This window comes from Echeneis naucrates, chromosome 19 (genome assembly GCF_900963305.1).
Source record: "Echeneis naucrates chromosome 19, fEcheNa1.1, whole genome shotgun sequence".
Taxonomy (NCBI): Eukaryota; Metazoa; Chordata; class Actinopteri; order Carangiformes; family Echeneidae; genus Echeneis; species Echeneis naucrates.
In genome coordinates, this window is record NC_042529.1 from 4522207 (window position 1) to 4548434 (window position 26228).

General features: G+C 42.7%; 3 protein-coding genes and 1 long non-coding RNA gene across 12 annotated transcripts in view; all 4 read left to right on the forward strand.

Annotated features, from left to right (window-relative positions):
• LOC115060023 (melanopsin-A-like) overlaps nt 1–2102 on the forward strand; it is a 32936-nt gene extending 30834 nt beyond the window's left edge. For 3 of the 7 annotated variants that reach the window (XM_029527825.1, XM_029527824.1, XM_029527823.1), the window contains 3 exons: nt 463–502; nt 613–662; nt 1145–1965. In XM_029527825.1, coding sequence (XP_029383685.1) covers nt 463–502; nt 613–662; nt 1145–1306 — 252 coding nt within the window. In that variant the 3' untranslated portion in view covers nt 1307–1965. Of the gene's footprint in view, nt 1–462; nt 1122–1144 lie in introns of those variants that run through there. The other 4 variants (XR_003842239.1, XR_003842238.1, XM_029527822.1 and 1 more) reach the window with 4 other exon arrangements.
• Nucleotides 2034–13125, forward strand: ldb3b (LIM domain binding 3b). 2 transcript variants are annotated; one of them, XM_029527828.1, is made up of 9 exons: nt 2037–2297; nt 5376–5527; nt 5701–5776; nt 8728–8750; nt 9804–10001; nt 10654–10677; nt 11871–12040; nt 12162–12198; nt 12459–13123. In XM_029527828.1, the coding sequence occupies exons 1-9, from the start codon at nt 2202–2204 to the stop codon at nt 12553–12555; spliced, it is 873 nt and encodes a 290-aa protein (XP_029383688.1). In that variant the 5' UTR covers nt 2037–2201; the 3' UTR covers nt 12556–13123. The 2 variants fall into 2 exon arrangements, with proteins under 2 accessions (XP_029383689.1, XP_029383688.1); XM_029527829.1 differs by lacking the exon at nt 10654–10677 and having other exon boundaries at nt 2034–2297; nt 12459–13125.
• Nucleotides 13126–15656: 2531 nt separating this feature from the next.
• On the forward strand, nt 15657–23581 carry sncgb (synuclein, gamma b (breast cancer-specific protein 1)). Of its 2 annotated transcripts, XM_029527840.1 has the most exons (6): nt 15657–16097; nt 19112–19153; nt 19533–19660; nt 20278–20295; nt 21148–21189; nt 21407–23581. In XM_029527840.1, exons 1-6 carry the CDS (start codon nt 15977–15979, stop codon nt 21413–21415), a joined length of 360 nt encoding a protein of 119 aa, XP_029383700.1. In that variant the 5' UTR covers nt 15657–15976; the 3' UTR covers nt 21416–23581. The 2 variants fall into 2 exon arrangements, with proteins under 2 accessions (XP_029383700.1, XP_029383699.1); XM_029527839.1 differs by lacking the exon at nt 20278–20295.
• A 950-nt stretch (nt 23582–24531) lies between these two features.
• On the forward strand, nt 24532–25655 carry LOC115060184 (uncharacterized). Its single transcript, XR_003842246.1, has 4 exons — nt 24532–24666; nt 24749–24880; nt 24964–25046; nt 25125–25655. It is a non-coding gene; the product is annotated as an uncharacterized LOC115060184 (long non-coding RNA).
• The last annotated feature ends 573 nt before the right edge of the window (nt 25656–26228 follow it).

Genomic DNA, 26228 nt, shown 5'->3' on the forward strand with positions numbered 1-26228 from the left:
ATGATTGTAATATCTGTTCTTTTTACGTGTCGAGATAAATCTGACACTCGTTGTTCAATCTGACACGTTAAAATCTCATTTAATGGTCGATAACGTTACCACTGCTGCTCACCACTTTCCATCAATGAATGTACAAAAAGTTGAGTGTTTAAATTGTCATGGGCACAATTTTGTCATTTTTAGTACAGAATAAAAATGACTATATTCACATGAATGTGGATAGAGAAAATTTGAATTCTGCTTAATGAAGTGATGGTTCTATGAAGTGCTGGTTTCATGTTGCTTTTGTTCTCTTTGCACAAAATGTTTTGTGTTGTTTTTATTTATTTTTCTAAATAAAAAAATGTTGCTGAAGTTGGCCACAGCTGCCATCTCTTTGGTGTTTGCTTGAACTTATGTTTAGAGATTATTTTCATCTCAGGATTTTATGACCAATGCTCTCTGTCACCTCTTATTTTACAGCTACAAAACCATACAGATCAGTGGGTGAGTTTCCTGAACGGTGAGATCCGTCCGGCACAGCAGATGGCAGCTTGAACATGTTGATGTCGGAGAGCAGAGTAACATCAGTGTGGGTCATATGTGCCATCTGTCCATCATGTCACACAGCAGACATGAAGCACCGTTATCCTGCAGAACTATGGCGCCCTGCAGAGGAGAGAGTTGGTACCAGATTCCCACGAAGGGAGGGAGGGAGAGAAAAAGATTTAGGACAATCAGGCACAGACATCTCTACCTGCTCTGGCTCTCAAATTTACGCTTTTTTAAGTGACATGATTTTAATTTAGACTCACACAAGCAACTGATGGCATGCTATTTTTTTTTTTTTTTTTTTTTGATAACAGAAAAGGTGTTTCTGCTTGTGTGGAAGAGGAGATGATAAATGAGCGTCATCTTTTTTCACCCGCATAGAAAACCTTGAATTTGGAATGAAAAAAAAAATTGTTGACTCTTTTGTAAGGTTACACTGCTCAGTCTTTGGTTGCCACCCTTCACTTGAATGTATGTTTATGTGTAATTGTAAAGGGAAGGTACGAATCTGTCACATCTCTGTAATCACACTTATTTGTCACACCATTGCTGGAGTGTCATTTTCACAGTGTGTGTTATTTTACGCTGACACAAGGGGCTGTGTGTTTTTCAGATTAATTTGCTGCTCCTGCGGGGAGACACAAAGAAACGTGAACATAGACAACGCTCAGGGAAGCAAAAAACCAAGATAACGGTAAACATCACAAAATGCACAAAAGTCTCAACCCTTCATCAGCTTCAACGGTGTTTGTATCTGCTGTCAGTGTTTATTTAACCCTAACAGCTACAGTTGGCTACTAATTGAATTGCTCTGAGGCTTTCACAAGCACACAAACACAAAAGACTGGCGCTTCTATCATTTCGGCGGGGGCGTTTCAAGGGAATCAGTGCCAGGTAATTTGTTGTTTCCTTTCACGAGTAGAGCAGAGGACTTTGAGATGGAAAAGTGAATGATATCTGTACTTAGACTGATTACGGATAATAGGGTGTTAGCAGCACATGAGCCAGTGGTGCAGAGAGAGAGAGAGAGAGAGAATGTGTGGCAGTAAGAGGGGTCTATATCGGCGATGTGAGTCGGCAGTGAAGCATTCTGGGGCTTCGTGTTACAGGCCTTATAAGGGCCAGGGCCCCTGTGTCTCTGTTTGCCTCGGCTATTCTTAGGCTGTCTGTCCCTCACCCTCAGCAACCCTGTAGGCAAGAAACTCTTCTCCATCTTAATATTTGGTTCAATGTTGATTTTTGAGTTTGCACTTTCTCTGTTTTGAGGTTTGTTGAGGGCTTCTGATGTCAGTGAACAACGCTGAGGAGGTTATTATTACTCACCCATGTCTCAGCTTTCTCTCTCTCAATGTGTGTGTGTGTGTACTTGTATACGCCGATGCATGCCTGTGTGTGTGCGTGCGCGCACGTGTGTGTCTCTCTCTCACAGAGTGTCCACAGCACCTGACCCACCCTCCCACCACCACCAGCACCACCCCAGGGTGTTTGTCCTGAGAGCTGGGATCAGACAGGGAGAGACGGTAGTGAAGCCAGGGCTGACGGAGGAGGTGCCGGCTGGAACAAAAAGGATAGCTGGGGAGGACGGAGAACAAGGGGCACGCCGAGCAGGAGGAGAAATCACACAGCCAGCAGGAGTAGCTTGCAGGAGGAGCGTCGACGTTTAACCGAAGATGAGTACGTACACAGTGACTCTGAACGGCCCCGCTCCATGGGGCTTCAGACTACAGGGAGGAAAGGACTTCAACATGCCACTCACCATCTCCAGGGTAAGGACAGTCACCTTCACTGTGTCAAAGCAACTAACAAAAATAAAAAGAACAAAAAACACAACCAGAAGTGTGACTGACGGGAACAATCATCTGCTGTGAGGAAGGGAAAAAAAAAAAAAAAACTCCCTCAGTTCCACATTTTAGTACAAAACAGTGCAGAAATGAATCATCTGCCCTGATGGCCTGATTTTGTCTCACTGACCTCCTCAAAAATATCAAAAACCAACATATACATGCTCAATAATGTAAAACACAGAAAACCGTCATTTTGGTAGCAATGTCTCAATAACAACCAAATCTTGTTGGAAAGTTCGTGGAAGTGACATCTAACTACTGCTTCATCATTTTAATGAGTAAATTAAGCAGGTTTATTAACATCAGACATTCAACTCAATTTGACCTAGTTGATGTCAATTATTTTTTATTTTTTTTTAAACCCAATTTGCCCCATTTTCAACTGGGAGTCAGACTTTTACTTTCAGCTGCAACAAGTCGGGCGCCCTGAGCTTCATCTGCTTTGTGTGTGATGTATGTGAGCAGCGGCTGGTGCAGTAGTCAGTTATGTAATGTTGCTCTACACGATGATGATGGTGATGGTGGTGGCAGGGAGGCTCAGATGTAATCTCCAGAGGTTTCCAGAATAGAGCAGCAATGGAAAGACCGGAATACTCCGACTGGAGTGGAGCTGCTGTTCCGCTTAGTTGACATTTACTGCTGGGAGGGAAAAAAATGATTAAAGTAAAACTGATATTTTGATTACAGAACAGCCAACTTCATAGCTCTCCCCCTTAGCTGCCAATTTAAGCTTGATTTGACTTAATCTTCTGACGAGTAATTATGTTTTCGTTTATTTCAATTTACAAATTCAGAGACAGATTTGAGGCTGATTTTAACTGCCAAGTCTCTTAAAACGAACCTTTCCTGCTCCCACAAATGACAGCAGAATAAAATGAAGGCAAAAAAAATTACATTATACTTCTTATAGGTCCCTGCAATCATCCCCAACCCTCAGTTAAGACAAAGATTCTCCAAATGAATAGAATCTAAGCAAATATTGGAAAATCTAGTGCCAGTCTCCAAAAAACAGCTGCAGATATTTAACTTCTGCTGCAGATGGACAGATAGGTCTCCCTCGCTCTCTCTGGCAGGACTGCTGGTATATTTACAGCTCCTGCTTTAAATAGCAGCAGGGGAGATGTCAGTGGATGGAGAGAGGTGAACGAGGAAGCTAACTGCAGCTTGTGTTACCTGCAGTAAGCTTTACTCCTCGTTAATGGTCAGTTTCAGTTTTCTGAGCTGAGCGGACGTTGTTGTGGAGGGAGGAATGGACGGAGGGATGGACGGGGGGATGGATGGATGGATGGATGGATGGATGGATGGATGGAGGGAGGGCTGACTCAGGAGATGAGGAGCAGAGCGGATGATGTTCATCTGTGCAGAGCAGGGTGGACATTAACGGTGCTCATCCATCAGTCCTGGCTGATGCTCAGCTGTTGGTTTATTATCTCCTGATCCTGGTCTTAGTCAACCATGCAGGAGGTTTGATCCGAGACTGGTATGACACTGTGTCACTGGATTTGTGCTCATCTCGTTGTCATGACTGGCTGTGACAGGTTAACATAAAACACTGCGGCTTGACGTGACAAGTCGGGGTGCCATTACAGTTTGACGTAACACAACCACGGTTTGGATGTCAGCCTGCTTTTGCTAAGGACTAAGAAAGGCGAGAGGAATGAAGAGAATGGATTCCTTCGAGCTTGTTCGTCAAACTGAAAGGCTGGCCAAAAAAGTGTGACAAACCAAACTGGTTAGTTCCTGTTGAGGCATTTTTATACGAGTATCAATCAGGTTGTTGTACGTAGAATTACAAAAAGGTGATAAAATATAGTAGAATTATCTCAATGTGTGTCAGATTGACTTTGGGTCTTTCTATATTCTGAAAAGAAATAAAAATCACCTGGCTCGGACTCTCACGCTGCCCAACATTCATCGATCCGAAGCAGCGCTGCTCTTTTATTTTTTTTCCTCGCAATCTTTGTCGCCTGGTTCATTTAAAACACTTGATTTATATGAAAACGTGCATTACAGAGTCGTCAGGCAGGGTCACGTGTCAACATGTGTGTTTGATTACAGAGAGATAGCCGTGCAGGAGTCATTTCTCTCCGCCTGCCCTCAGCTCTGCTGTCACGCTTGTTTTCCACACACACACAGGCATAATGAATGATTCAATTAGTAAATAGTAGAGAACAAAAGATGTGCAGGAAGCAAAGGAAAAAGGAGAAATCTTGACGTTTCGAATAGTCTGGAGTCAAAACACAGGCCACTAGAATTTATGTAAACAGACAAATAGAATCAAGGAAGTCGTGAATGAATGTCAGCAGCAGGTGTGTGTGTGTGTGTGTGTGTGTGTGTGTGTTTGGGGGCTCAGCTGGGTCAACCACAGTGAAGCAGCAGGCATCATCAGTGCTGCTTATTTTTAAACTCCAACTAGTCGACTGTAAGCTTAGACCCAGCACTGTATGCTGCAGGCCTCTGAGCGCCGTTAAAACCTCCTGTGTGTAGTTTAACTGCTGAAGTCTGGCTTTGGAGCACAGCCACAGAATAATATCTTATACTGTATGTCCACATCTAAGTGTAAAAAGGAACTTCATTTTAAAATCGTTCCTGCTTTATTTCACACCTGTATTACAGCATCTTTGTCATTCTCACCTCCTTAATCCTCATTATTAGAAATAATAATGCACACTTTACAGCTCTTTCATTCAGATCCTGATTTATCTATCTACTTAACCAACCTTTCTCTTCTCCGCCTTGGAGCCTCGTTTATTCCTACAGTCACAGCAAAAATGCTTCAAGGACTAAGGCGTTACATCACAGAGGGAATCGCTTTCCAGCCAGGCTGAAAAACTATTTTGACCAAGAATTTAAGACAAACAAAAATTCAAACTAAAACGAAACTCTTACATTCTTAATTAACAGCCACTCCAGTATTTTATCACCTTTTGGTGTGGTGTTTTTTTGTGTTTGTGTCTGTATGTTTCCTGAGGAATCCGTGTGTGACCTGCTCTTCCATAGATAACTCCCGGCAGCAAGGCATCGGGCGGCAGCCTGACCCAGGGTGATATCATCTCAGCCATCGATGGGGTTAACACCGATGGGATGACACACCTGGAGGCCCAGAACAAGATCAAGTCTGCCACCACCAAGCTGTCCCTCTCCATGCAGAAGTAAACAACTTGCACACTCATACCAAATACACCCATCCCCATAACATTCAGTAGGTGTTTCTCCACTGGCTGGAATCACACAAAGTCTTCACATCACCGACTTAAATAAATAAATAAATGCACCTGATGTCATTCATTTCAACGGCTGTTATACTCTGTGGTCTAATCAACAGATCAAGACGTCCTGCACCAGTTCCCACAGCAACTCCAAGAATGGACTCACCAATGCCAATCATCCCCCACCAGAAGGTATTAACGCACACTTGTCTCCTTGTAGCTATGTATTGTATGTCTGTCATTCCTCTTTTGTATTTTTGTGTGATGTTTTGAAGAAGATAAGCTTTACAGGAATTGTCCTGCTGCCCTCTACTGTAAAATATTCAGAATACAAATGCTTTCAGTCTCGTGAAGGGGTCAAAGGTCAGGAAACACAAACCACGGGAAAATTCTGACAGAAAACAAGCTGCTTGCTCAAGTCTTATTTCACTTTAAAGTTTTTGTATTTCTAGGAGGTTAGAGAGGATGAAAAAGGTGATCAGGCCTTAACATTTGTAGAGCAGAATTTGAAATGAAAATGTCAGTGTCCTGTAAATTTTTCCAGGCTAGAAATCCCTCTGAGGGGATTGACTTCCAGGTGCTTAAAAAAGATCCAGAACTCCCCTCGACCCCGGTCAAGGCTCCTAACTCCTCTGCAACAGCTGCCGTATCTCCAGCCAGTCAGCGGGGGCAGTACAATTCCCCCATCGGCCTCTACTCTCCCGAAACTCTCAGAGAAATGATGCTGATGCAGGGGAAGTTAGGAGAGGGGCCGACAGCAGCAGGGGGAGTTTCATCACTGGGGTAGGTTACCCCAAAAGATGTTTAACCTCCGATGATTTAATGCCCTTCAGGGAGCTCCCTCAAACCAGCACAGCCACGAGTTTACATAATGAAACTTAACATTCACTCGAGAGGAGTGCAGTCGCACTTTTGTTTAACCTCACCTTAACAGGACCACGATGAGATAATATACTCAGAACTTTCCATGTCCACTTGCCGATATCCCAGCATTCATTCCTCTTACACGTGGCGCTATTTTGGGAGCGTACACACAAAGAAACCTGGCCCGTATCCACATAACAGAATAGCAGAAGATCAGACTACAGGGTCATTTGATGATCATCATTACAGGCTGAATTAAAGGTCGTGCGTCCTCAGCACCTCAGTTTGACTGAGATCAAGAGGTCAATGTTTATCTGAATGAGCTTCTGGTCTCTGCTGTTAGTGAATGGTGGTGAAGTGAAAATAAAACTGGGAAGATGACGGCGCAAAAATGAAATCTTTTTGCTGTTTCAGCCCCCACATTTGTCTTTTTTAAGCTTTATGTCCTTTGGCAAACATCCTCAGATACTAATGGGAATAAATATCCCAGAGCAGAAAAACCTTGCTCTTGTTTTGCCTGAGGAAGCGGAGACTTGCTTGTAAAGCTTTTTTTTTTTTTTTTTTTTTTTAAATGGGTTGAAATCCCTGTTCAGGTGACAGAAAGGTGACAGATAAGGTTGTGTTAACACAAGACAAACACAAACTTGTAGATATTTAAATAACCTGTAGAAGTCAATGTTTTTGCATCACACATTTTTTTTGTTTTGTTTTATTTTCTAATAAGGCTCAGTAATTCTTTTTTTTTTTTTTTTATAGCTGGGCAGTGTAACATTTGGTTATGAATTTAGCACGTAGCATTTGTCGGGGACTATTTGCAGCTAGGGATTAATACACAATCGCTGGTTTAGGTGGGAGTGCAGTGTCCATACTTAGTATAATCTAGGATATGGTGTTCATGCTTGTGCCTTACCTCACTGCCTCTGTTGCTCTCCCCTTACAGAACCAGAATGGGCGATCAGCAACAAACACAACTCAGACTCAGAAAACTCAGTTTGTGTAGTGAATGCCATGTCGTGTGTCATCGTGGCTGACACTCAGGATACTTTTCAGAGTGCCAGCATGACTGTAATTCAGCTACTGGCCACTGATGATTTAATAAGACATTTGTGAACGCTACATAGAAAACCTTTAGGTTGCAGCCTCAGCTGAGGGAACTCTCCGCGGTGGGATGGCATGAGTTTGTGTGAAGTCATCGAATACTTGTAGGGAGGTTAATTAAGGGTGCGATCCGTGCGGCCTCTGACATATAACATCCAGATATCAGTCTCCACTGATGTGTTTCCCGTCTGGAAGCTGAGCTGCTTTACAGTAAAAGCCAAGGATCAGTCAGGTGTCAGGAAACGTGTTCCAGACAGACCGCGGGATGATGATGACGGCACGCACCACGCCAAAGGCTCCACCTCAGCACTGGGTACATGGAGACTCTGAATCCTCTGGCGCACACGCAGCTGAGAGCAGCTGTTGTTCATAGTCATGGGATGTTCTGCTCCGATTACGCACGTTCATCCTGAATCCCCTGAATGCCTCTTTTCCTAACCTGAGATAAGACCCCCCTCTCCACTCCTCTGTGGGGAGCTGTCTCACGTGGGAGGTTGCTGCTGAGCACGTTCCCCTCACCTACTGTACCCTGAACAAATCCACGTACAGTCACGACTCCAGATCCAGATAAGATTGGACCAGTGTTAAATTGGTGGCGTTACACCAAAAACATTTCGCTGGTGTTACAGTGACAGATGCTTGGTTGTTTTTTTTTCATGGTGTTCGATGGCCACAGTCCTGATGTGTAACTGATAAGTATATGCTCACACCGTGCTGTGATTTCTTTCACTGCTAGAAGAAGAAATAGGTGATTGAATCCTCAGAAATCCTTGTGAGGGCAGATTTAAGCGGCTAAAAGTGGTACAGCTGCTTCAGTGTTGGCGTCTTGTCTTTTTCTGCCTCAAACGCACATTCGTGGCTGCAGTTCTGACATAAGTGGATCAGATGTTTTGTGTTGTGTTCATGTGGTTGCGTATATTTGTGTCTATGCTAAATGCGGTTCTGCAACCCCCCCCCCCCCCCCCCCCAATCCCGTGTCATGTGATCGAGGCACTTCTGCTCTTGTCAGTCACTCCTGATGATGCAGGGCGAGCTGGGAAATATAGCTGCTATTCTTACCTGCACACGGATTTACAGCACTGTTAGATGGAAGGCTTCCCGTAGCGCCATTGTTGTCACCAAAATACCAGCGGTGACTTATTACATTCTCTCTCTGCCCTTCCCTCTTCGATGTGTTTCAGGTTATCGCAAACACAGCTGCAAAGTCAGTACCGTCACTTTCCTGAGTGTTTCATGTGCATGATAGAGAGGGAGGATTGATTTTCAAAGGACTGCTGTCGCTGTGGATTCTGGTGTGACGTGAAAGTGGTGTCAAACGTAGATTTAAAGTGTGTAAAGACTCCACAAAAAGGTTTTATAAAATATGGAATTATAGTTTAAATTTACAATATAAAAGGTGATTTGACTTTAACAGATATTGAGCAACATACACATTAACACAATTTAAAATAATGTAATTGTTACTTTTAGTTTGAATATACATGAGGAAAGAAAGAAGTATAAATATTATTTATACTTCTTTCTCTTCCTAATGTTGAACTCATCCTGTCTAAGTGTCCTCCACAGGTTTCATATTCATTTTGTGAATATGAATTAATTTCTATATATTCAGTTATACTGCTGTGAATGTATGCATGTGTAGAACATTTTCTGTGCTGTGCCATTTTAGTGTCCCCGTCGCTTTGGCCTGCTGTTGCTGTGATAAATTAGCATGATTGCTTTTTTTTTTTTTTTTTTTTTTTGGACTGGTGTTTCAGCTTCATCGTTATTCCCCTCTAGGGAAAGTGTTTATATTGTAATTAGTGAAACAAGTTGTTTTCGCTGCCATTGTCAGCATCACTGCAATTACTTCTGTCGTTCTTAATCTGCAGTCTTAGTGACTGTGCAACAGCTGAATTCTGTCAGTTTTGTGAGTGAAGATTGCGAGTTTCAGACGAAATTTGTACGTAGTGTGGTTTTGGGGCATGCTGACATGTAGTGTGTTGTGTATTTGCTGTGAGTTGGTAAAAGCACAGGGTACAAAAACCATGTTGCATTACTACAGCGCCCTCTATTTGTCAGTTGCATTGCTACACTTAGACTCACTTTTCTTTCCTTCACTTTGGTGCTTTCTCTGTTATTTCTCTGCTCTGAAATTCCCCCCTCCTTCCCCCTTATGTGTTAACCTCTCATCTTTGCCCCCCGGCCCCTGAAACCTCCTTTTTGACCAACTGACCTCTGACCCCTGCCGCCCCGCCTACCTTCCTGACACTGACAGTGTGGAGTACACTCCCAGCTTCAACCCCATTGCTCTGAAAGACTCAGCCCTGTCCACCCACAAGCCCATCGAGGTGAGGGGTCCGGGTGGAAAGGCCACCATCGTTCACGCCCAGTACAACACACCAATCAGCATGTACTCACAGGATGCCATCATGGACGCCATCGCAGGCCAGTCACAGGCCAAGGGACATGACAGGTGAGGTCACACAGGCACCCCAATCCCCTCCTCAGTCCCTCTATTCACCCACACCGATCAATCTGGTCCACACGCCCCAAAATTTAAGTGTTGCTTCACCCATATGACAAGAACAAATATTTTTAAAGTTCCCTTCTTTCTTTAGGTTCCCCTGCCTGATTTGTCCCTCCAATATAATGATTATTTTTTCCTGTTGTGGATATTTATACAATGCCATTGTGCATTAAGTTGGATGTTGATTCCCGGTGCAGCGGTTTGCATGAGCAAACCAAACTGATGGAAATGCTTCTAAAAAAGAAATAATGTAGAAGTGTCAATATAAAGTAAAAGCAGCAGTCATGTTCCATAACAACATGCAGGACAATCCTTTATTTTTTATCTATAATTTGGGTGAACCAACTCTTTTAAAGGCAGCTTTTAAAACCTGTCAACCACCTGTAAAGCTACGCTGCCACACCTTCGATGTCCACTGTACTGTACGTATGGCTGGGCTTTTCCTTGTTGTCTGTGTTCGATCCCCGTACTCCTCCCTACCTTTCACCCGCTTTCCTCTGCTCATTCCATCCACCAACAACCAACCAACCAACCACACCTTCGCTGTCCTCCACCTACTGTATCCCTCCCCATGTTCCCTTCATGGTTACTACCCCAGTGAGGAGGCCGGCTCCACTTTGGCGTAAGTACAGCAGCTCCTTTTCCATCCTACTTCGCCTTTGAAATGTGTCTCCTTCGTCTCATGAATTCAATAACAGCTTGTGCGTTGCTACATATTATCACACAATATCCACCTGAAAATGCTTCCAAGTTCCCTTCGTTCATTTTTTTTTTTTTTATATCTTTGAATCCGTTCCTGTGTCAAAGGAAGGTGTTGGAAGAATAAACTCACTAACCATGATGCTCTAGGTTATGTGTAGAGGTACTTTGGCGGAGTGTAAGTTGTGTGTGGGCCCTTTTTTTTGGGAGTCGTCCTCCAAAGAAAAATCAGCCGATAGCTTCAGAGCCTGAGGAACCTGATGGGATCTCATAGCATGGGAATGTTCTGAGTATCAAATCACAGGCTGTCAAACAACTGCTGCCCGACTTTTTCTAACACTCATTAAAGAATGCTGAAGAAACACTTTAGTTATGTGTGTTCACTCACCCCAGTATTTTCTGTGCACAACACGAGAGATGCCTCCGACTATGGGACAACACATTAGCAGGTTAATGTAGACAACGAACAGACCCTTGACAAAATAATAAAAGACACGTTACATAAAGTGTTACAATAAAGCCAAATATTACAGAACAAATGTGTGAAAAATGTGACAATTGTGCTCCCCAGTGGTAGTTTAAGAAACAGACCAAAGCAGTGATGTCAGACACGGTGTTGGAAAAAGACAAGCAGAATGCAACTATTTCCTATCCTGTCTGCTTTTGCTGAAATCCGAAACAAGTCATTAAAATCCTTAGATAAATGTATAATCGCATCTGAAATTTTCAACTGCAAATTGCTACACTTCTGACAACACCGTGCTTCACGAATGAAGTGATGTGTGGTCAGAGACTTGAAACCACCGGTGAAAAGTTAAGTATTTATTTAATTTGTGCTATTTCCCTTAACAGGCAGGTACCACCCAATCTTTTTTTTTTAATTATTATTATTGTTGTTATTTGACCTACAGGGTAGCAGTTAAAGCTGAATATTTACATTTTGTATCTTTGAAAACACTTAACTCTTCCTCTGTGATTTACTGATTAATTCTAAAGAAAGGACGCAAAAAAGAAAAAAAAAAAAATCTAACACACTCAGGAAAGATAGGAGTTTTGGGGGCTTTGCATACAGCTCACCCTAAACACAGAGCTCTAACAGTAGTCTGTACCCTGCAGTGGAGTTCTGCCTGTCAAGGACCCCGTGGTGGACTGTGCATCTCCAGTGTACCAGGCGGTGATCAGGCCAGGAGAGACAAATGTGGACATGTCTGAGTGGGCCCGCCGCGCTGCCAACCTGCAGTCCAAGAGCTTCAGAATGCTGGCCCACATCACTGGCACTGAATACCGTCAGTACACTGCTTTTATTTTTTTCTGTTAATGTGTTAAATGTTCATCTCAGCCAATCATCGCTTCTGGTTGGGACTCACCTCGTTAGCGCGAGCTTAACAACTTTCTCTCTCCATGTAGTGCAAGACCCAGATGAGGAAGCCCTGCAGAGGTCGAGGTGAGGAGGAGCTTCGGTTAGAATACAGTTACAGACCCCCCAAAATCTCCCCATTCCCCATGTTTACACTGACATAGCAAGATGCTGGCTTTATATTTACTGTACAAACATAACAGTGCTCTCAACCTTCTCATTGGACGGTCAATAAGAAAGTGTACCCCAAAATGTTTGTGTTAAACTTTAAATGTTTAACTGTTTTGCGTATAATTCATGAATTACCTGATGTAACAGTCTTGTCCTCGCTTCCTCCTCACCGTCAGAGAGAAGTTTGAGTCAGAGGTGAAAGGCCCTCGCTTTGCCAAGCTGAAGAACTGGCACAACGGACTGTCTGCACAGATCCTCAACGTCCAGGAGTAAAGAGGAAGAGCAGAGAGAGAGAGACAGAGAGTAGGAGGACATGTAAAGGACGATATGGACAAAAGCAGAGTTAACAGGAAGTGGGAATAAATTATGGAGGAAATAAACGAGCAGCAGGAGGAGGAAACTCCTCTGCGATGTGAAATAGTGTTGTAGACTCGATTTGTAGAATGTGAGATACTTACAGTTAGCGTGAGAAGGCTCTGTCAGATGTTTCTGTCCACTGCTGGATGTCGCATTCTGGGTTTTTCTTTCTCGATTTGTTTCCTGTTTGGGTTCTGTCTCTCTCACATGAAAGGGAAATTGTATAAAAAAATAAGTATTCAAGCAAAAATGCAGAACTGATGTTTCTTTTATGTCCCCAATACATAAAACACATACACAAACTTAGGAATACTGACACTATCTGCATGCTTGTGTGACGGCACACTTATCTACATGCACATATACAATATGTTAAAAAAAATAAATGCACTCAAAAATGTACTGATATCAATGTGAATAAATGTTTTCTTAAAACTATAGAGCTGAGTGAAATGTTGCAAACCCATAAATGAAATGACTGTCTCTCTCTAGTTTGGAAATCAAAACAGATGTGATTTTTTTCAATAAATGAGTCACATTTCCTGTCACTGCAAGCGCCACTGGGATCAAAGATTTTGTCTTTGCAATATCAGATGTCATTGAAAAAGCACATCTGATAGCTTTGGACAGCATCATATGGCTGGGTATTAGCTGGCGGCGCCATTAACAGTGACACAATTATAGTGGCAGAAACCACAAAGCTTCAAATTTAGTATATGACGAGCTGAATATTACTGATCTGCATTAAGTGGCACGGAAGAATGACACTTTAGACAAAGCAGATTGATTGGACGTACCTCTGATCATCGTCGCTGTTTGCTCAGATTTTCTTTTCGTCAGTGAGGCTGAAATTACAAAAACAGAAATATAACAAAGCAAACAGCAGTAATACAAGAGTCAATTCCTAATGCAAACAATTACACTCAAAAACTTGAAGGTTTAAAAGTATATTTGTAAAATTTCCTCAACGGTTAAATTGATATTTAAAGCAGAGTTTATAGAATAAGTCTGGGTCATTAAATCTTAAAGTGGAACATGCAGCCACCCGGTCCTGGTTTGATAAACACCAACATCAAGATCTGTTAGTGAAGAAAGGCAATTCCCTGATTTTTTTATTTTTTTTAAGAGAAATAAATATGCAACAATGTCAATCTCTTCTCACAAAAAAAAAGAGGATCAGCCATATCGAAAGATGGAAAAAAATAAAAATAAAAAAATCACAATTTCATTATATGATTGAGAATCTGCTACAAAAACTCCTAAGACAATAAGTACAATAAGAAAAACATTTTTCTTATTTTTTAATCTTATGTTTAGATCAAAAAAAGGAAATAAAAAAATGGGCCTAGTTTTGCAGGCCCGATATGATCTATCTTTTTAAATTATTATTTTTTTCATTGTATGAGATTGATACATGGCGGAAATGTATTTATCAACCCTTACTGACTGAAATCCTGTTCAGAGGAAAAACCTCATGACAATCGGGGAAAAATGGAAATCTCTGAATCTCCAGAATTAAATTAGCGTTTGGTGTCGATGACAGATGAGTCAGCTGATTTACAATTACAGCGTGTTTCTGGTTTTTCAGGCTTTCTTTCGCACTGAACTGTTGGAGAGTTTGCTGCAATGCTTATTAAATCCGACACACGAGGAGCTCGATCACTTCCGGGTTCAAACGCCGACAAATTAATGATCAAAATGAATTTCGGCACGCGGCCCCGTTTTTTCACTTCCTGATTTTGATGCGAGCGTCAAATTCAAAGCAGGAAAAACAAACAATTGCTTGTGTTTTGGTATTAGATTCACCAACGAAAGGCCGATTAGCTGACACACTGGTTCGATTTTGGATCCTTAATTAAATGCGAAAAGAACGACCGACTCACGGAATTGAAATGTGACAATACCGTCGATATAAATTTTGAAAAGGATCTTAAAATTGAACCCTGAGGAATGCCTTTTGCTGCCAGGGGAAAAAACGTGATTGATTCTTACCTGCTTTCACACACCGCCGTCCGTCCAGACTGAAGGGAATCTGCTGTTTGGTGCTGAGGATGCTGACACCTGACTGGCAACACCTGAAGCACGTGACTCCACCTAAATGTATGAAAAATAAAAATAAAAAACAATAACACAATAAAAACCTTGCTTGCAAAGGTTTGTACCTTAAAAAAAAAATAAAATACACACACAAAAAAGCAAGTAACTCAAATTTTTTACAGTCTGCACCAATCAAACACTAAATAATCAAACCATGAGAGCAGCCATACTGCTGCGTCATGATGTCAAATATCTTCCTATCACCAGAGGTCAGTGTGAACCTGAAAATCTGAAAGCCTGAAAGAGCAGCCCTCCTCCTTCTGTGTGCAACAGTGAAAACGCACCCCATGGACCAGTGTGTCAACTAAATCATTATGTGCTGGCAGATTTTACTTTTGGCCACACAATGATTTCCCTTTCGATTAAATGGAGTTGCATTGTATTAAAAGCATCCACAAAATCGCCACGCTGCTGAGTTGGCATCTTTGGCAGAAATGGGACGTGAATGAGGAGGAGGAGGAGGAAGAACAGGAGCAGCGCAGCAGTTGTGAGTCATTCAGGTGCAGATGACTAAGCGTTTTTATCTCCTCACACAACAGCAAAATTCTCCATGACTATGTGATTCAGCTCGGAGGAACGAACGGCATCTCTCAGACAAACTGTTAGGGGATCACATGACAAACTCTCACAAGGCGCATGATGTGAAAAATAAAATGAAACCCAGTTCACTTCCCAGTGCTGACTCTCTGCAGATTATATAACACTTCCAACAAGCTCAGCATCCAGAAAGGTGTGTCCAGAGCGGAGCAATGTGCCAATCAAAATATGCAAACAGGCAAGCTGGAGGCTGCACTGAGCATGACTGAAAGATGGATGAGGGTGGAGGGATGGCTGTGGGGCGGGGCTGCAGCATGACTTGAAAATGCTGCAGCATCCAGCCGTCCCTCCTCTTCTTCTCTCCATCCCGTGCACACCGTTTGTTTCCTCCCCCCCCCTCCGTTCTCTCAGTCTGCGTGCTGTAGCCCTGCTGTGCGGTCCTCTCAGCTCTCTGTTGTAGCACCACAAAGAGGAGGAGCCACCGGCACACATTCGCACGCATATTCACACGCACGCACACACACACACACACACACACACACACACACACACACACACATACACACACACACACGCACGCACGCACACACACACAAGCACACTCTGACATCTCACATCATCTCTTCTGCACACTCACTGTAAGCACCAGCCAGCCAGCCAGGTCCATTTGGAGCAGGGGAGCCCAGCCGTCTCATCGCCCAAGATGGATGTACTGATGAAGGGGTTCTCCATGGCCAAGGAGGGGGTGGTGGCCGCCGCAGAGAAGACCAAAGCCGGCATGGAGGAGGCAGCAGCCAAGACCAAGGAAGGGGTGATGTATGTAGGTATGTAAAACACTCCATCTGTAGAAAGTTGGTGAGTCTTGTAGGGGGGTTCAATTTTTTTTTTTTTTTTTTTTTTGCTTGCAAGGCTGTATTGTTGTATTTTTGCACCGTTGATGGTGAACGTCCCATGGGGGGTCGTGTCTGGGACATTTTAGAGATGGGACCAGAGCAGAGGGAGGAGGAGGAGGAAGAAGACGAAGGGGGGAAAAAGAAAGAAAGGAGGGGATGATGTGAAGGCTGGCAGGATACTGCTGCAGGACTGGTGCAGGGCAGAGGGTGGGGGTCTGAACAGCTGAGAGATGGACGGGGACGTCCAGTGTTGGACTAAATACAGCGACAAAGTCCCCAGAGACTCTTCTTATCTCCCCTTTTTAAATTTTAATAATGGAGGTGGCCTACATCTTTTTTAGATGTATTGATGATTAATTTTAAATAAAGGTATAAAATCAGTCTTTTGATAACTAGAATCTGTGAATGAATACTATTTAAGATGCTTTAGATGCTCGCATGCTGTGGACCTGCTGTGGTTTTCTGCACTTCTATATTAGCATGAGAAGCAACTGCGTCACATCTCAAGGTTACCCCGAGCGTGAGGCTTTTTAGGCCGACTGAAGGCGGGGGCGGGGGGGTGGCAGAGAGGGGAGGGCGGGGGTGTAAAAGTGAGAAGGTGGGCGAGGAGTTAGCGGAGTGGAAGTCTACGCTGTCACCTGCAGTCTGACTCTCCAGCACTTTGACTGACACACGGGGAAGGCTCAGTGATGATGATGAAGCTTGGGTGGAAAAGGGTCGTGACAGAAGAGAAAGGGGGATGGGGGGGGGGGGGGTCATTTGAGCACTGCAGTAATTGCCCCCCCCCCCCCCCCCAAACTCCGGCCAATGCATGCAGCTTTGATGACTAACCACCTTCTTTCCTCACAGCTCTTCCAACACTACGCACCCACAGCACCTCTCCCCCCCTTACACACTGACCACCACCACCTCCTCCTCCAACCCCCCCCACCCATCTCAGGGAAAGATGGAAGCATAGAGGGAGAAAAAAGATGGAACGAGAGAGCGAGAAAAAGGGGAGGGGTGTTACGTCAGAAAAAGCTTTGAGCTTCTGGTCTCGTGGCGCTCGGGGATGAACAGATGGAGGGACAGAAAGAGAGACAGGTGACATGTCGTGATGGTGGGGGGGGGGCGGGGCTAGCTGAGGTGGAGGGATGAGACTCTGCTAGAAAAATGAAACCTGGATTTCCCAGGGAGTACAAAGCGGGGACAAGCTCAGGTGAAGGAGACGGAGGTGGGGAGGGGTGGTGTGCAGATCACAGGAGGAAGGCACAGAAAAGGGAGAGGGGATGTGATCGCTGAAGTGAGGAGGGTCGATGGCTCGTGTCCGCCTGCAGCAGAACGCAGTCATCAGCATGTGACAGTGTCAAGGTCTGCACGCTCGGTTTCACAGGCCGCACATGGACAGAAAGTCACAGAGTCCAAAAAATCTTTGCGTAAATGACCTTATTTTTTATATGTGGTTTTATATTATTTGTATTTTTCAAATCGTTTAAGATCAATAATTTCCCTTTTTTACTGATGGATAAATAAGTCTTACACATGAAAATCTCCAAGCAAATTTAAGAAAAGAGAAAAAAAAAAATGCACTCAGAATCCATTATGGCTTTAGTCATTTTTAACATTACAATTTTTTTTGTCATTGCCTCTCCATGCTTGATTATTTTTTATTTTTATTTTTGTTTTTGGGTGAGATCTTTGTACAAGTCCTCAGCCTCTCCTGCACAGCTTCCTTTTTTTAAGGTCTCGTTGCATATATTATACGTTTCACGTTACTGCGAACACACGAAAAATAGAACGACTGCTAAGATTTTTCATTAAATACAGGACACTGAGTTTTCCTCTCATCACGACTGCTAAAGCACAAATCACATTTAAAACATTATTTCATTTTCACACGCTTTAATCCAGGCCATCCTCATCTATTGAGGATTATCACATTATCGGGATTATTTCAGTGATTGCTTTCTTGCTCTTGGTATATGATCTGCAGTCCTGTATTTACATAAAAAAAATAAAATACAGTCCACAGTTGAGTTTGTATGAGCAGATCACCACAGGCCTATATGCACATACTCAGGGTTCCCTGTGTTGAGTGGGGGAAAGAAGCTGTGTCATTGCAGTGTGTGTGTGAGAGTGCTGGGCTGTGCTGTGCTGCAGTACTGCTCAGCACTCAGGCACGTGGCTCATGTACCACAGAGAGCGTGCAGAGAGATGGAGGGAAGCAGGAGACAGAGAGAGGACGCTGCAAATGACAGCATCTGCATCCAAAGACACAACAGCATCCGTGCACGTTGTTCTTCCTTTCCTTCCTTACTTTGTTCCTTCCTCCCATTTGTTCCCTTTAATCTTCTGGAGTAGATATTTCTCTCCAGCCATCCCTCACTCCAGCAGATTATATAACCTCACTTTAATCTGCTTGGGATCACATTATATCGAGCACACGGCTGGTGAGCAGAGAGGCAAACACAGAGATGTCCAACTGGCAAAAATATTTCCATTAAAACAAGCTGAAAGGGAAAGACGACAACATCCAGGCAGGCAAAGAGAAAAGGGACAGGCAGGAATGTGTTTTTAGGGAGAACTGCGGATAAAAATGTTGTGGCAAACAGCAGCTAATAAATATGTTCAAAATATGTCAAAAATATACATACACAAGTCATGTCTCAGCAGACAATTTAGGTTTCTTTGATTAGTTTGCTCATCAAAGTAAAAACACAAGCAGCATAATATTATTACACTAAAGTGAAATCCTATTAATATTATAACCAGTTAAGTCCCTGCTCATTATAGTTGATGAATGTGTTCATTAAATTATGAGCTAATTGTAGCAATCATAGTTTTAATTAGTGGCGAAAATAACAATTCTTCACTGATTAAAAGACTAATTTCAGAAATGCTCATAAAATACTGCTATAAATGTTGTAAACATGAAAGTGATTGGAATTTCTCTCTTTGCTCCTCAGGCAGTAAGACAAAGGAGGGAGTTGTGTCATCGGTAAACACAGGTGAGAAAAGTGTGTGGCTGTATTTATCCACTCTACATTATCTTCAGACTGTAAACTTCCATCTTCCCGATCTCACACGTAGACTGTCTGCCCAGCATGAGGCAAAACCAGCAACTGTTCCATAAGAAAGCTGCAACGGCATTTTACATCTGCTGGAGGTCGGGCTCAAGTGTCCCCCTCTGCTCTTTTAGGGAATCACCTCCAGCAACAGTGATGAGCCCTGAATTAAGGCCGACACTTACTCGGATGAGTAACATAAATGTTGAGTTACTGTGAGAGCAGCAGCAGAGTACTAATCACACACAGTGGACCGATACGGCGCCATGTATGTGTGCGTCGTTCAGTCTCAACACTAACTGTCCTCCATCCTGCCTCCTAGTGGCCAACAGGACCGTGGACCAGGCCAACATTGTTGGCGACACAGCGGTTGCCGGGGCCAACGAGGTGTCACAGGCAGCTGTCGAAGGTGTTGAGAACGTCGCTGCATCAACCGGGCTGATTAACCAGGTCGGTAGCCATGACAACACCGGGTTACACCGATGGCCTTATCAGGTATGAGTTGGAACAAAACATCTTTTAGGGACGGCCGACGCATCACAGCAGTGTGTGAGTGTGTGCGGCTCCATGGGAGGGTGAGACTCGCAGGTCCAGATCAAGTTTAAATTGGACAGCTGCTCTGAACTCAGCCACTAAATAGAGCTGTTCAAAGAAATCTCTGCTTCCTCCACACAATGTCCTCTTCAACCGTGAAACTAACCCACAAAACACTTTTTTAAATGTTCTGTTATGCTTTTATCTATTCTGGATAGTTATTGGCAGTGTTTTAACTTCAAATATGAAATATTAGAAGCATCTTTGTCTGAAATTCAATGACAGAAACTAATCTGTGTGAAGTGATAGAAAATTACTTAATCTTTACATCTATCTATCTATCTATCTACCTCAGTCGTCGCTGAACCTTTCAAATGTTAGGTGTGTTGTTGGAACATCTAACATTTGTATCTTTCATGCATGCCGTTCTGTGTGTTGTGTCTTGGTGGCAGTGTTTCAGTCGTTTTGTGTTGCCATTGTTCTCACTTTTTCTTGTTGATGCTGTTTGTGTGTCATCTGTGTTTCCCTGATAGGAGGAGCCTGTATACGAGGTGCCTATTGGACAGAGCAGTGTGGGGTCATAGGTCATCGTGGGGTGGACTAGGGCAAAAGAGAGACAAATACCCTGCATGCAGCACACACTTCGTTGTCAGTTTATTAGGTACACCTGTACAATATAATGAGACCTGGAAAAACGGGAACAATGCCATGATGGTGGGATTTAGAATACATTAAATTCTGTAGGTGTACGTAATGAACTGGTAATACAGTGTGTATTAGCTAATAGTCCACAATAGACTGAGTGAGCATGAAGAGAAAAAGGAGAAACAGAAACTATTGTGATGCTTCCCCAAGTTTAAAAAGCACAAACTCCAGTGAATAACATGGAGAGAAACATATGACACGGCTCTGAAAACTACAGTCCGTTTCTTCCGACCTCTCTTACGCTTGCTCATTTGAGTGGTTTAGGCAACAACGCACTAAAACGTCTCATTTCTAGCCATGTAACTCCTCCATGTAGCATTAAGTTACATACAGTTTGAGCTCTCAGCCGCATCTCCAGCTCATCAGATGAGCCAGTGAATATACGGTATTCATGGCATGCACCAAAATAGCCTCGCTGCACTGCTCAGGCTGAACTAGGCCTGTAAAACTCTAATTAACTAACTGACTCCCCGCAAGGAAGGATATCACGCATGATAATTAGAATGAGTCAGTCAGCCGTACAGCATGGCCATTGTAGTTTTGATTGCTATATTATACCAGAGCTGGAGAGAAATGAAAACTAGATCGATGGCTGCCCTGCCTTTACAACATTCTTTCACTTTCATCTTCTCAGAAAAGTCTCCTCCGCCTCCCTTCTTTGTCTCATGTATTCTTGCTCGTCCTGTTTCCTCATACAGGGAGAATACGGGGGAATGGAGCAGGGTGGTGAAGGAGGAGAGGTAAGAGGAGAAGAGAAACAAAAAGCGCTGACTGTATCTTTAACAATGTAATATGAAAATTATCGAAATCCTTTCAAGGAGTGCTTTTAATTTTGACATTTAAATATATTTAATTGCCACTGTTACAAATGCACAAAAAAAAAGAATGTACTTTTTTTCCTGTCAAATATCAGATTTATCTATTTGACACATCTTTCTATATCGTCCTTCCTTCCAGGGGTATTAGTCGTCTTCAGGACTCCCCTGCCGTCCTCTCCAGCACCTCCCCCTCCCCTCGCTGCCCTCGCCTCGCAGACTCCAGATGTTCAACATATTTTTTTGTGACTTTACGGAACCAAAATCAACTAAAACAGACTCTTCCAGATGCCGCACACCCTCCCTGTCTTCGAACCCCCCCCCCCCGACGCCTCCCTGTGTCCCCCCCCTCTAAATTTTCTGCAGCCTGTAGCTTTTCCCCACCGCCAGACTTACCCTGACCTCACCTGTGTATTAGTGTTGCCCCAGTATGAACCCTGACGTTGTTACTGCCTCCCATGCCTAACAAGGAGACCTCACACACAAACACACACACTCACACAAACAAAAAGAGACACACCTTAATTATGCACACGCGCAAAATATACACAGACAATACATACCAGAAATGCCAGCACAGACACACACACTGGCTGAATGAGTGATACCTGTTATAAGATCAAATTCCTGTATTGCGTAGTTACATCTTCACATTCCATAACAACAGGCTCTGAGGCAGGACGTGGCGGGGTGTGTCAGCTGCTGTTTGTGTGCCCGTAAGTCTATGTTCGCTTATTTAGGTGTGTGCATGTGTAGCTGCTGGTATACAGAATACAATAAATCTCCAGAGGCTTGTGCAGGGAATCATGCATCAACGGCAGATATCATTCTGTGATGTGTGCAGTAGTTAGTTAGTCACAGTAGACTGCATGAACAGATGTGTTAGAATGACTTGTCACGTGTTGAATATAGAATAGCAGCCGTCCTGTGTAGCTTTGTATGGCTTAGTGTGTGTTTTGCCTCGGCATTTAGAAACAGGGTTATTACAGCGTCATAAACCAAGAAGCAATACACAGTGCTCATTCTTCTCAGACGTGATGCATGAAAACAAGAGGCGTTGTGGTTTCGTATCACATTTTCAGATTTTATGTGTGACATTAACCATTTATAGTTAAACAAGCAAAGTCAAGGCGCGGAAAGATTATATTAGCTGTAAATGAATAACATACAGCCAGATTTGATTGAAATTCAGATTTTTGGTTTCCCCAAATCTCTCTCCCATTTCAGAGAACCAGCACTGCTGACTTTAGCAGACAATCCTGTGTTTAAACGCGGTCGAGCCCACCTAGTTTCTGTTCAAGTCTACAGGACCCACAGGATTGGTCCTAACCCTAAATCTTTTTCCTCTTCATTGATTTGATGTTGGGGGAAGCTGAGACACAATCTATAACAAACAAGAGCCAAAGCTACTTGGAGGTTAAGTGAAAAGGGAGAATTCAGGCTTAAGCTTGTTGGAAATTAGCATCTCACAGTGATGACAGTGACCATCTTATTAAACTGCTTTTAAGTCTCGGCAGTAACTGGAAACTGGTTTCCATCAAAGAACTAGAATGCCTCCGTCACACGCCCGCAATACATGCAACTGAAAGAATTTATCAAAAGGTACAAGTATAGTTTATCAATAATAACATTTGAATGAATTAGACTAATGGAGACGCAGTGATCTTGATCTTTGACATAAAGCATAAAATTGAGCAGTCTTGGTTTTACAGATTCCCACGATGACAAACAATTAGTCAGCGAGACAACGAAGGCTTAGGATTAACCATAGATCAGCTTTATGTGTAGTTCTGTGTACAGCTTGAATTTCGGGATGTGTAGTTGTTTGTAGGTTAGAGTATTTACTTTCCACCACCGAGTCTGAACCCCGGCTGCTCTGAAGCTCCCGCTCGTCAACTGTCTCAACCAATCAGACAATACCCTCCTCCTGTCACTCAACGTCATGCCACCTTGCGTGTGTGTGTGTCTGTATGCACTGTATGTGTGTGTATAACATGTGTGTGTTAACATAGGGTTCAGCCAGCAAAGTGTGTGTGTGTGTGTGTGTGGGTTTGTGTTGTGGAGCAGGTTTGTGTGTTTTTACTTTGAGGCCAATGGAAAATGATGACTGCATGTTGCCTTATTAAGCAATCGGACATTCACACACACAGACACGCACTCAAACCATACAAAAACACACTACAATCGTAAAAACACAATCACACACACTGCACACTCTAAACACACAACCACACACCCCTCCTCACATACACAAACACAAATCACACACCATGTTTAAGTTGGCATCAAAGCAGACTCGCTGATTTTATAAATAGTACCATTGAAATTAAAAAGGTTTTGTTGAAATCCAACTTCAGTGTGAAGAATTTATTTTATCCCGGTTGTTGGGTTAAAAATGCCTAAATGAAAATTCAAGCTCTAACATGCCAGAACAGTTACTGTAGGGCCACAGAGAAAAAAACAGCTGTGAAATAAAAATTATTCGAATAAGAATGAAGACTGTAGTTAACTTAGCTCAGCATAAAGACTGGACGTGGAGAGAAACACGTACTTTTCTCAAAACACACCTCCCAGCACGTCTAAAAGCCAATCATCACCAAAGTGTTTTCAGGAACAGCCTACAAGACCCAAAGTTAGACGTAACTTAATTTTCCTCAATTATTCTCCAGAGGACCAGAAAGCTGCAATACTAACTGTCTACAAACTGCTTAAAAGATTTCTAGCACTCCACATTTTCAGTTTTTGTCACTCTCTGGCCAAGAATATTACATTTGGATACCACATGTAAATAAAACTATGTTCTTCATCATCCTCCTAATCTGTTTTCTCAAGTTGTAGACTGAATTGAACTGACGCACAAGAATGACACAAGAATATGAGGCAAACTCCAACTTGTGTCTGTATGCTGCAGGAATAGTATCAGACTAAGTTTCGTGGCCTTGTTAATCCAAAATTTTCCAGGTGATCTCTTCTGTAGTATTTGGCATATTCACAGAATTTACAGCAGCTTTAGGATTGTACTACTTCAGGTTATACAGCTAAAAGCTGTTTGGTGACTTATCGCCTTTGGCTGTATATTTCTGATAAATAATAGCTTGATTAGGTGTGGATTTGTCAGCAGGTGTTACTCATAGCAACTTGAAGTCAGCAGTTGGGGGAATGAAATACTGCAGGTCTGACCTGTTTGCCAAAGTTCCCCCGTCGACTCTTCTGAACAGGCACTGCAAGAGATCACCATTAATGATGAACATATTATTCTACCAATTTATGATTGGCTGAATGTAATCATGAGAAGTTTCAAATTACAGACTGGGAGGTGTCATTTTCTTTATAAAGACAACTGACATCATCGTTTAACACACGGACAACATCCCAGACGCTCTCTGAACTGCCACAGATTTGGTAAGAATTCATTCACTGATCCATCCATCTCTAAATGATCACTTAGTGATTTGTCAATTAAAACTTTTCCCTTCTTTCGCAGCTGAATCACAACAAATTCATACTTACTGATGTAAAACAGCAGCTGAAAGATAAAAGTTGTCCTCGATTTTTTGAGACTTTTGGGAGAAGATTCACGACTCAACATTAACATCTCACACAGGACAGAGTGAAGGTGGGTTGTGATAAATAAGAGGTCGGTTCATCTTCAGACTGTGAACATGTAACTGTGACCTGAAGGCTTTCATGTAATTTTAGGAAGCAGCTGTAGGACGAGTATCCAACCAAACCAGTGAAAAGAAGTGAGCTTTTTAAGAGACACAAGGAACATTTCGACCTGAGTATGAATGTGCTGAAATATCTATTATAATACAATATTAACTAGGTTCATTTACTAAATAACGTTTCTTTTTTCATAGAGATGGCTGCTCAAAGAATTCCATACCCTGATAACATGGACGAGGCAGACAAAGCAGACTTCAAAGATCAGTATCTTAAGAATAATCCAGATGTTCTCTATGAGGACATTAGAAAAGATGGGAGTAGATGTAACTTAATTTTCTATACTGAAACTCAAAATGCCTGGAGAGAAGCAATACTAAAGGCCTACCCTGATTCAACTGAGGAACATCTGGGAAACGGTACACCCAGAATTGTACTCTCCAATGACAATGGCTTTGTGAGACTTCACCCAAGTGGGAAAATTGTGATCGAGGGTCGAATGGAAAATTTGAAAACATTTGAAGGAAACTTTAATGAGATGTACGACACAATGACAAAATTCAAACCGAAGCGTTTATCATGAAATCTAAGCAGATCCTGATGAGGCATAGTGGTTAGCGCTGTTGCCCCAGAACAAGAAGGTTGCTGGTTCAGTTCCTGGGCCTATGCATAGTTTTCATGTTCTCCCCATGCCTGTGTGGGTTTCCTTCTGGGTTTTCAGGGTTCCTCCTACTGTCCAAAGACATCATGTTTGGATTAACTGGTGACTCTAAATTGTCTGCAGGTCTGAGTGTGAGTGTGAGCGGTTGTCTGTCTGTCTCTGTGATGGACTGGTGACCTGTCCAGGGTGACCCTGCCCTCATCCAGTGTGAGCTGAGATTGACTGCAGCATCCCCTGTGACCCTGAGACAGATCAACTGTAGAGGATGGATGAATGAATGAATGAATGAATAAATGAATGATCAGGCCAAATAGGATAAATCTCCTCTCTCTCTTTACAGTTTAATTAAGAAAGAAAATGTTTAACCTGACACATGAAGAATTAACTGAATTAATTAAAAATTTAAAGAAAATCCCAGACATGATCAGGAGCCAGTGAGTTCCAGCGTGCTGAATTAAATTATCACTTGTCACTTTTGTTTCTTGTTTCAAGAATCTTTCTTTCTGCTTATTGTTTAGGGTTAGATATCATATCCATATTGTAATGTATTCAAGTGGAACACACACTTTGTTGCAGTCCAGAATAAAAAATGTACTTAGAAGATTTTGTCTTTTTCTGAACATTTTATTAGTTTCCACAA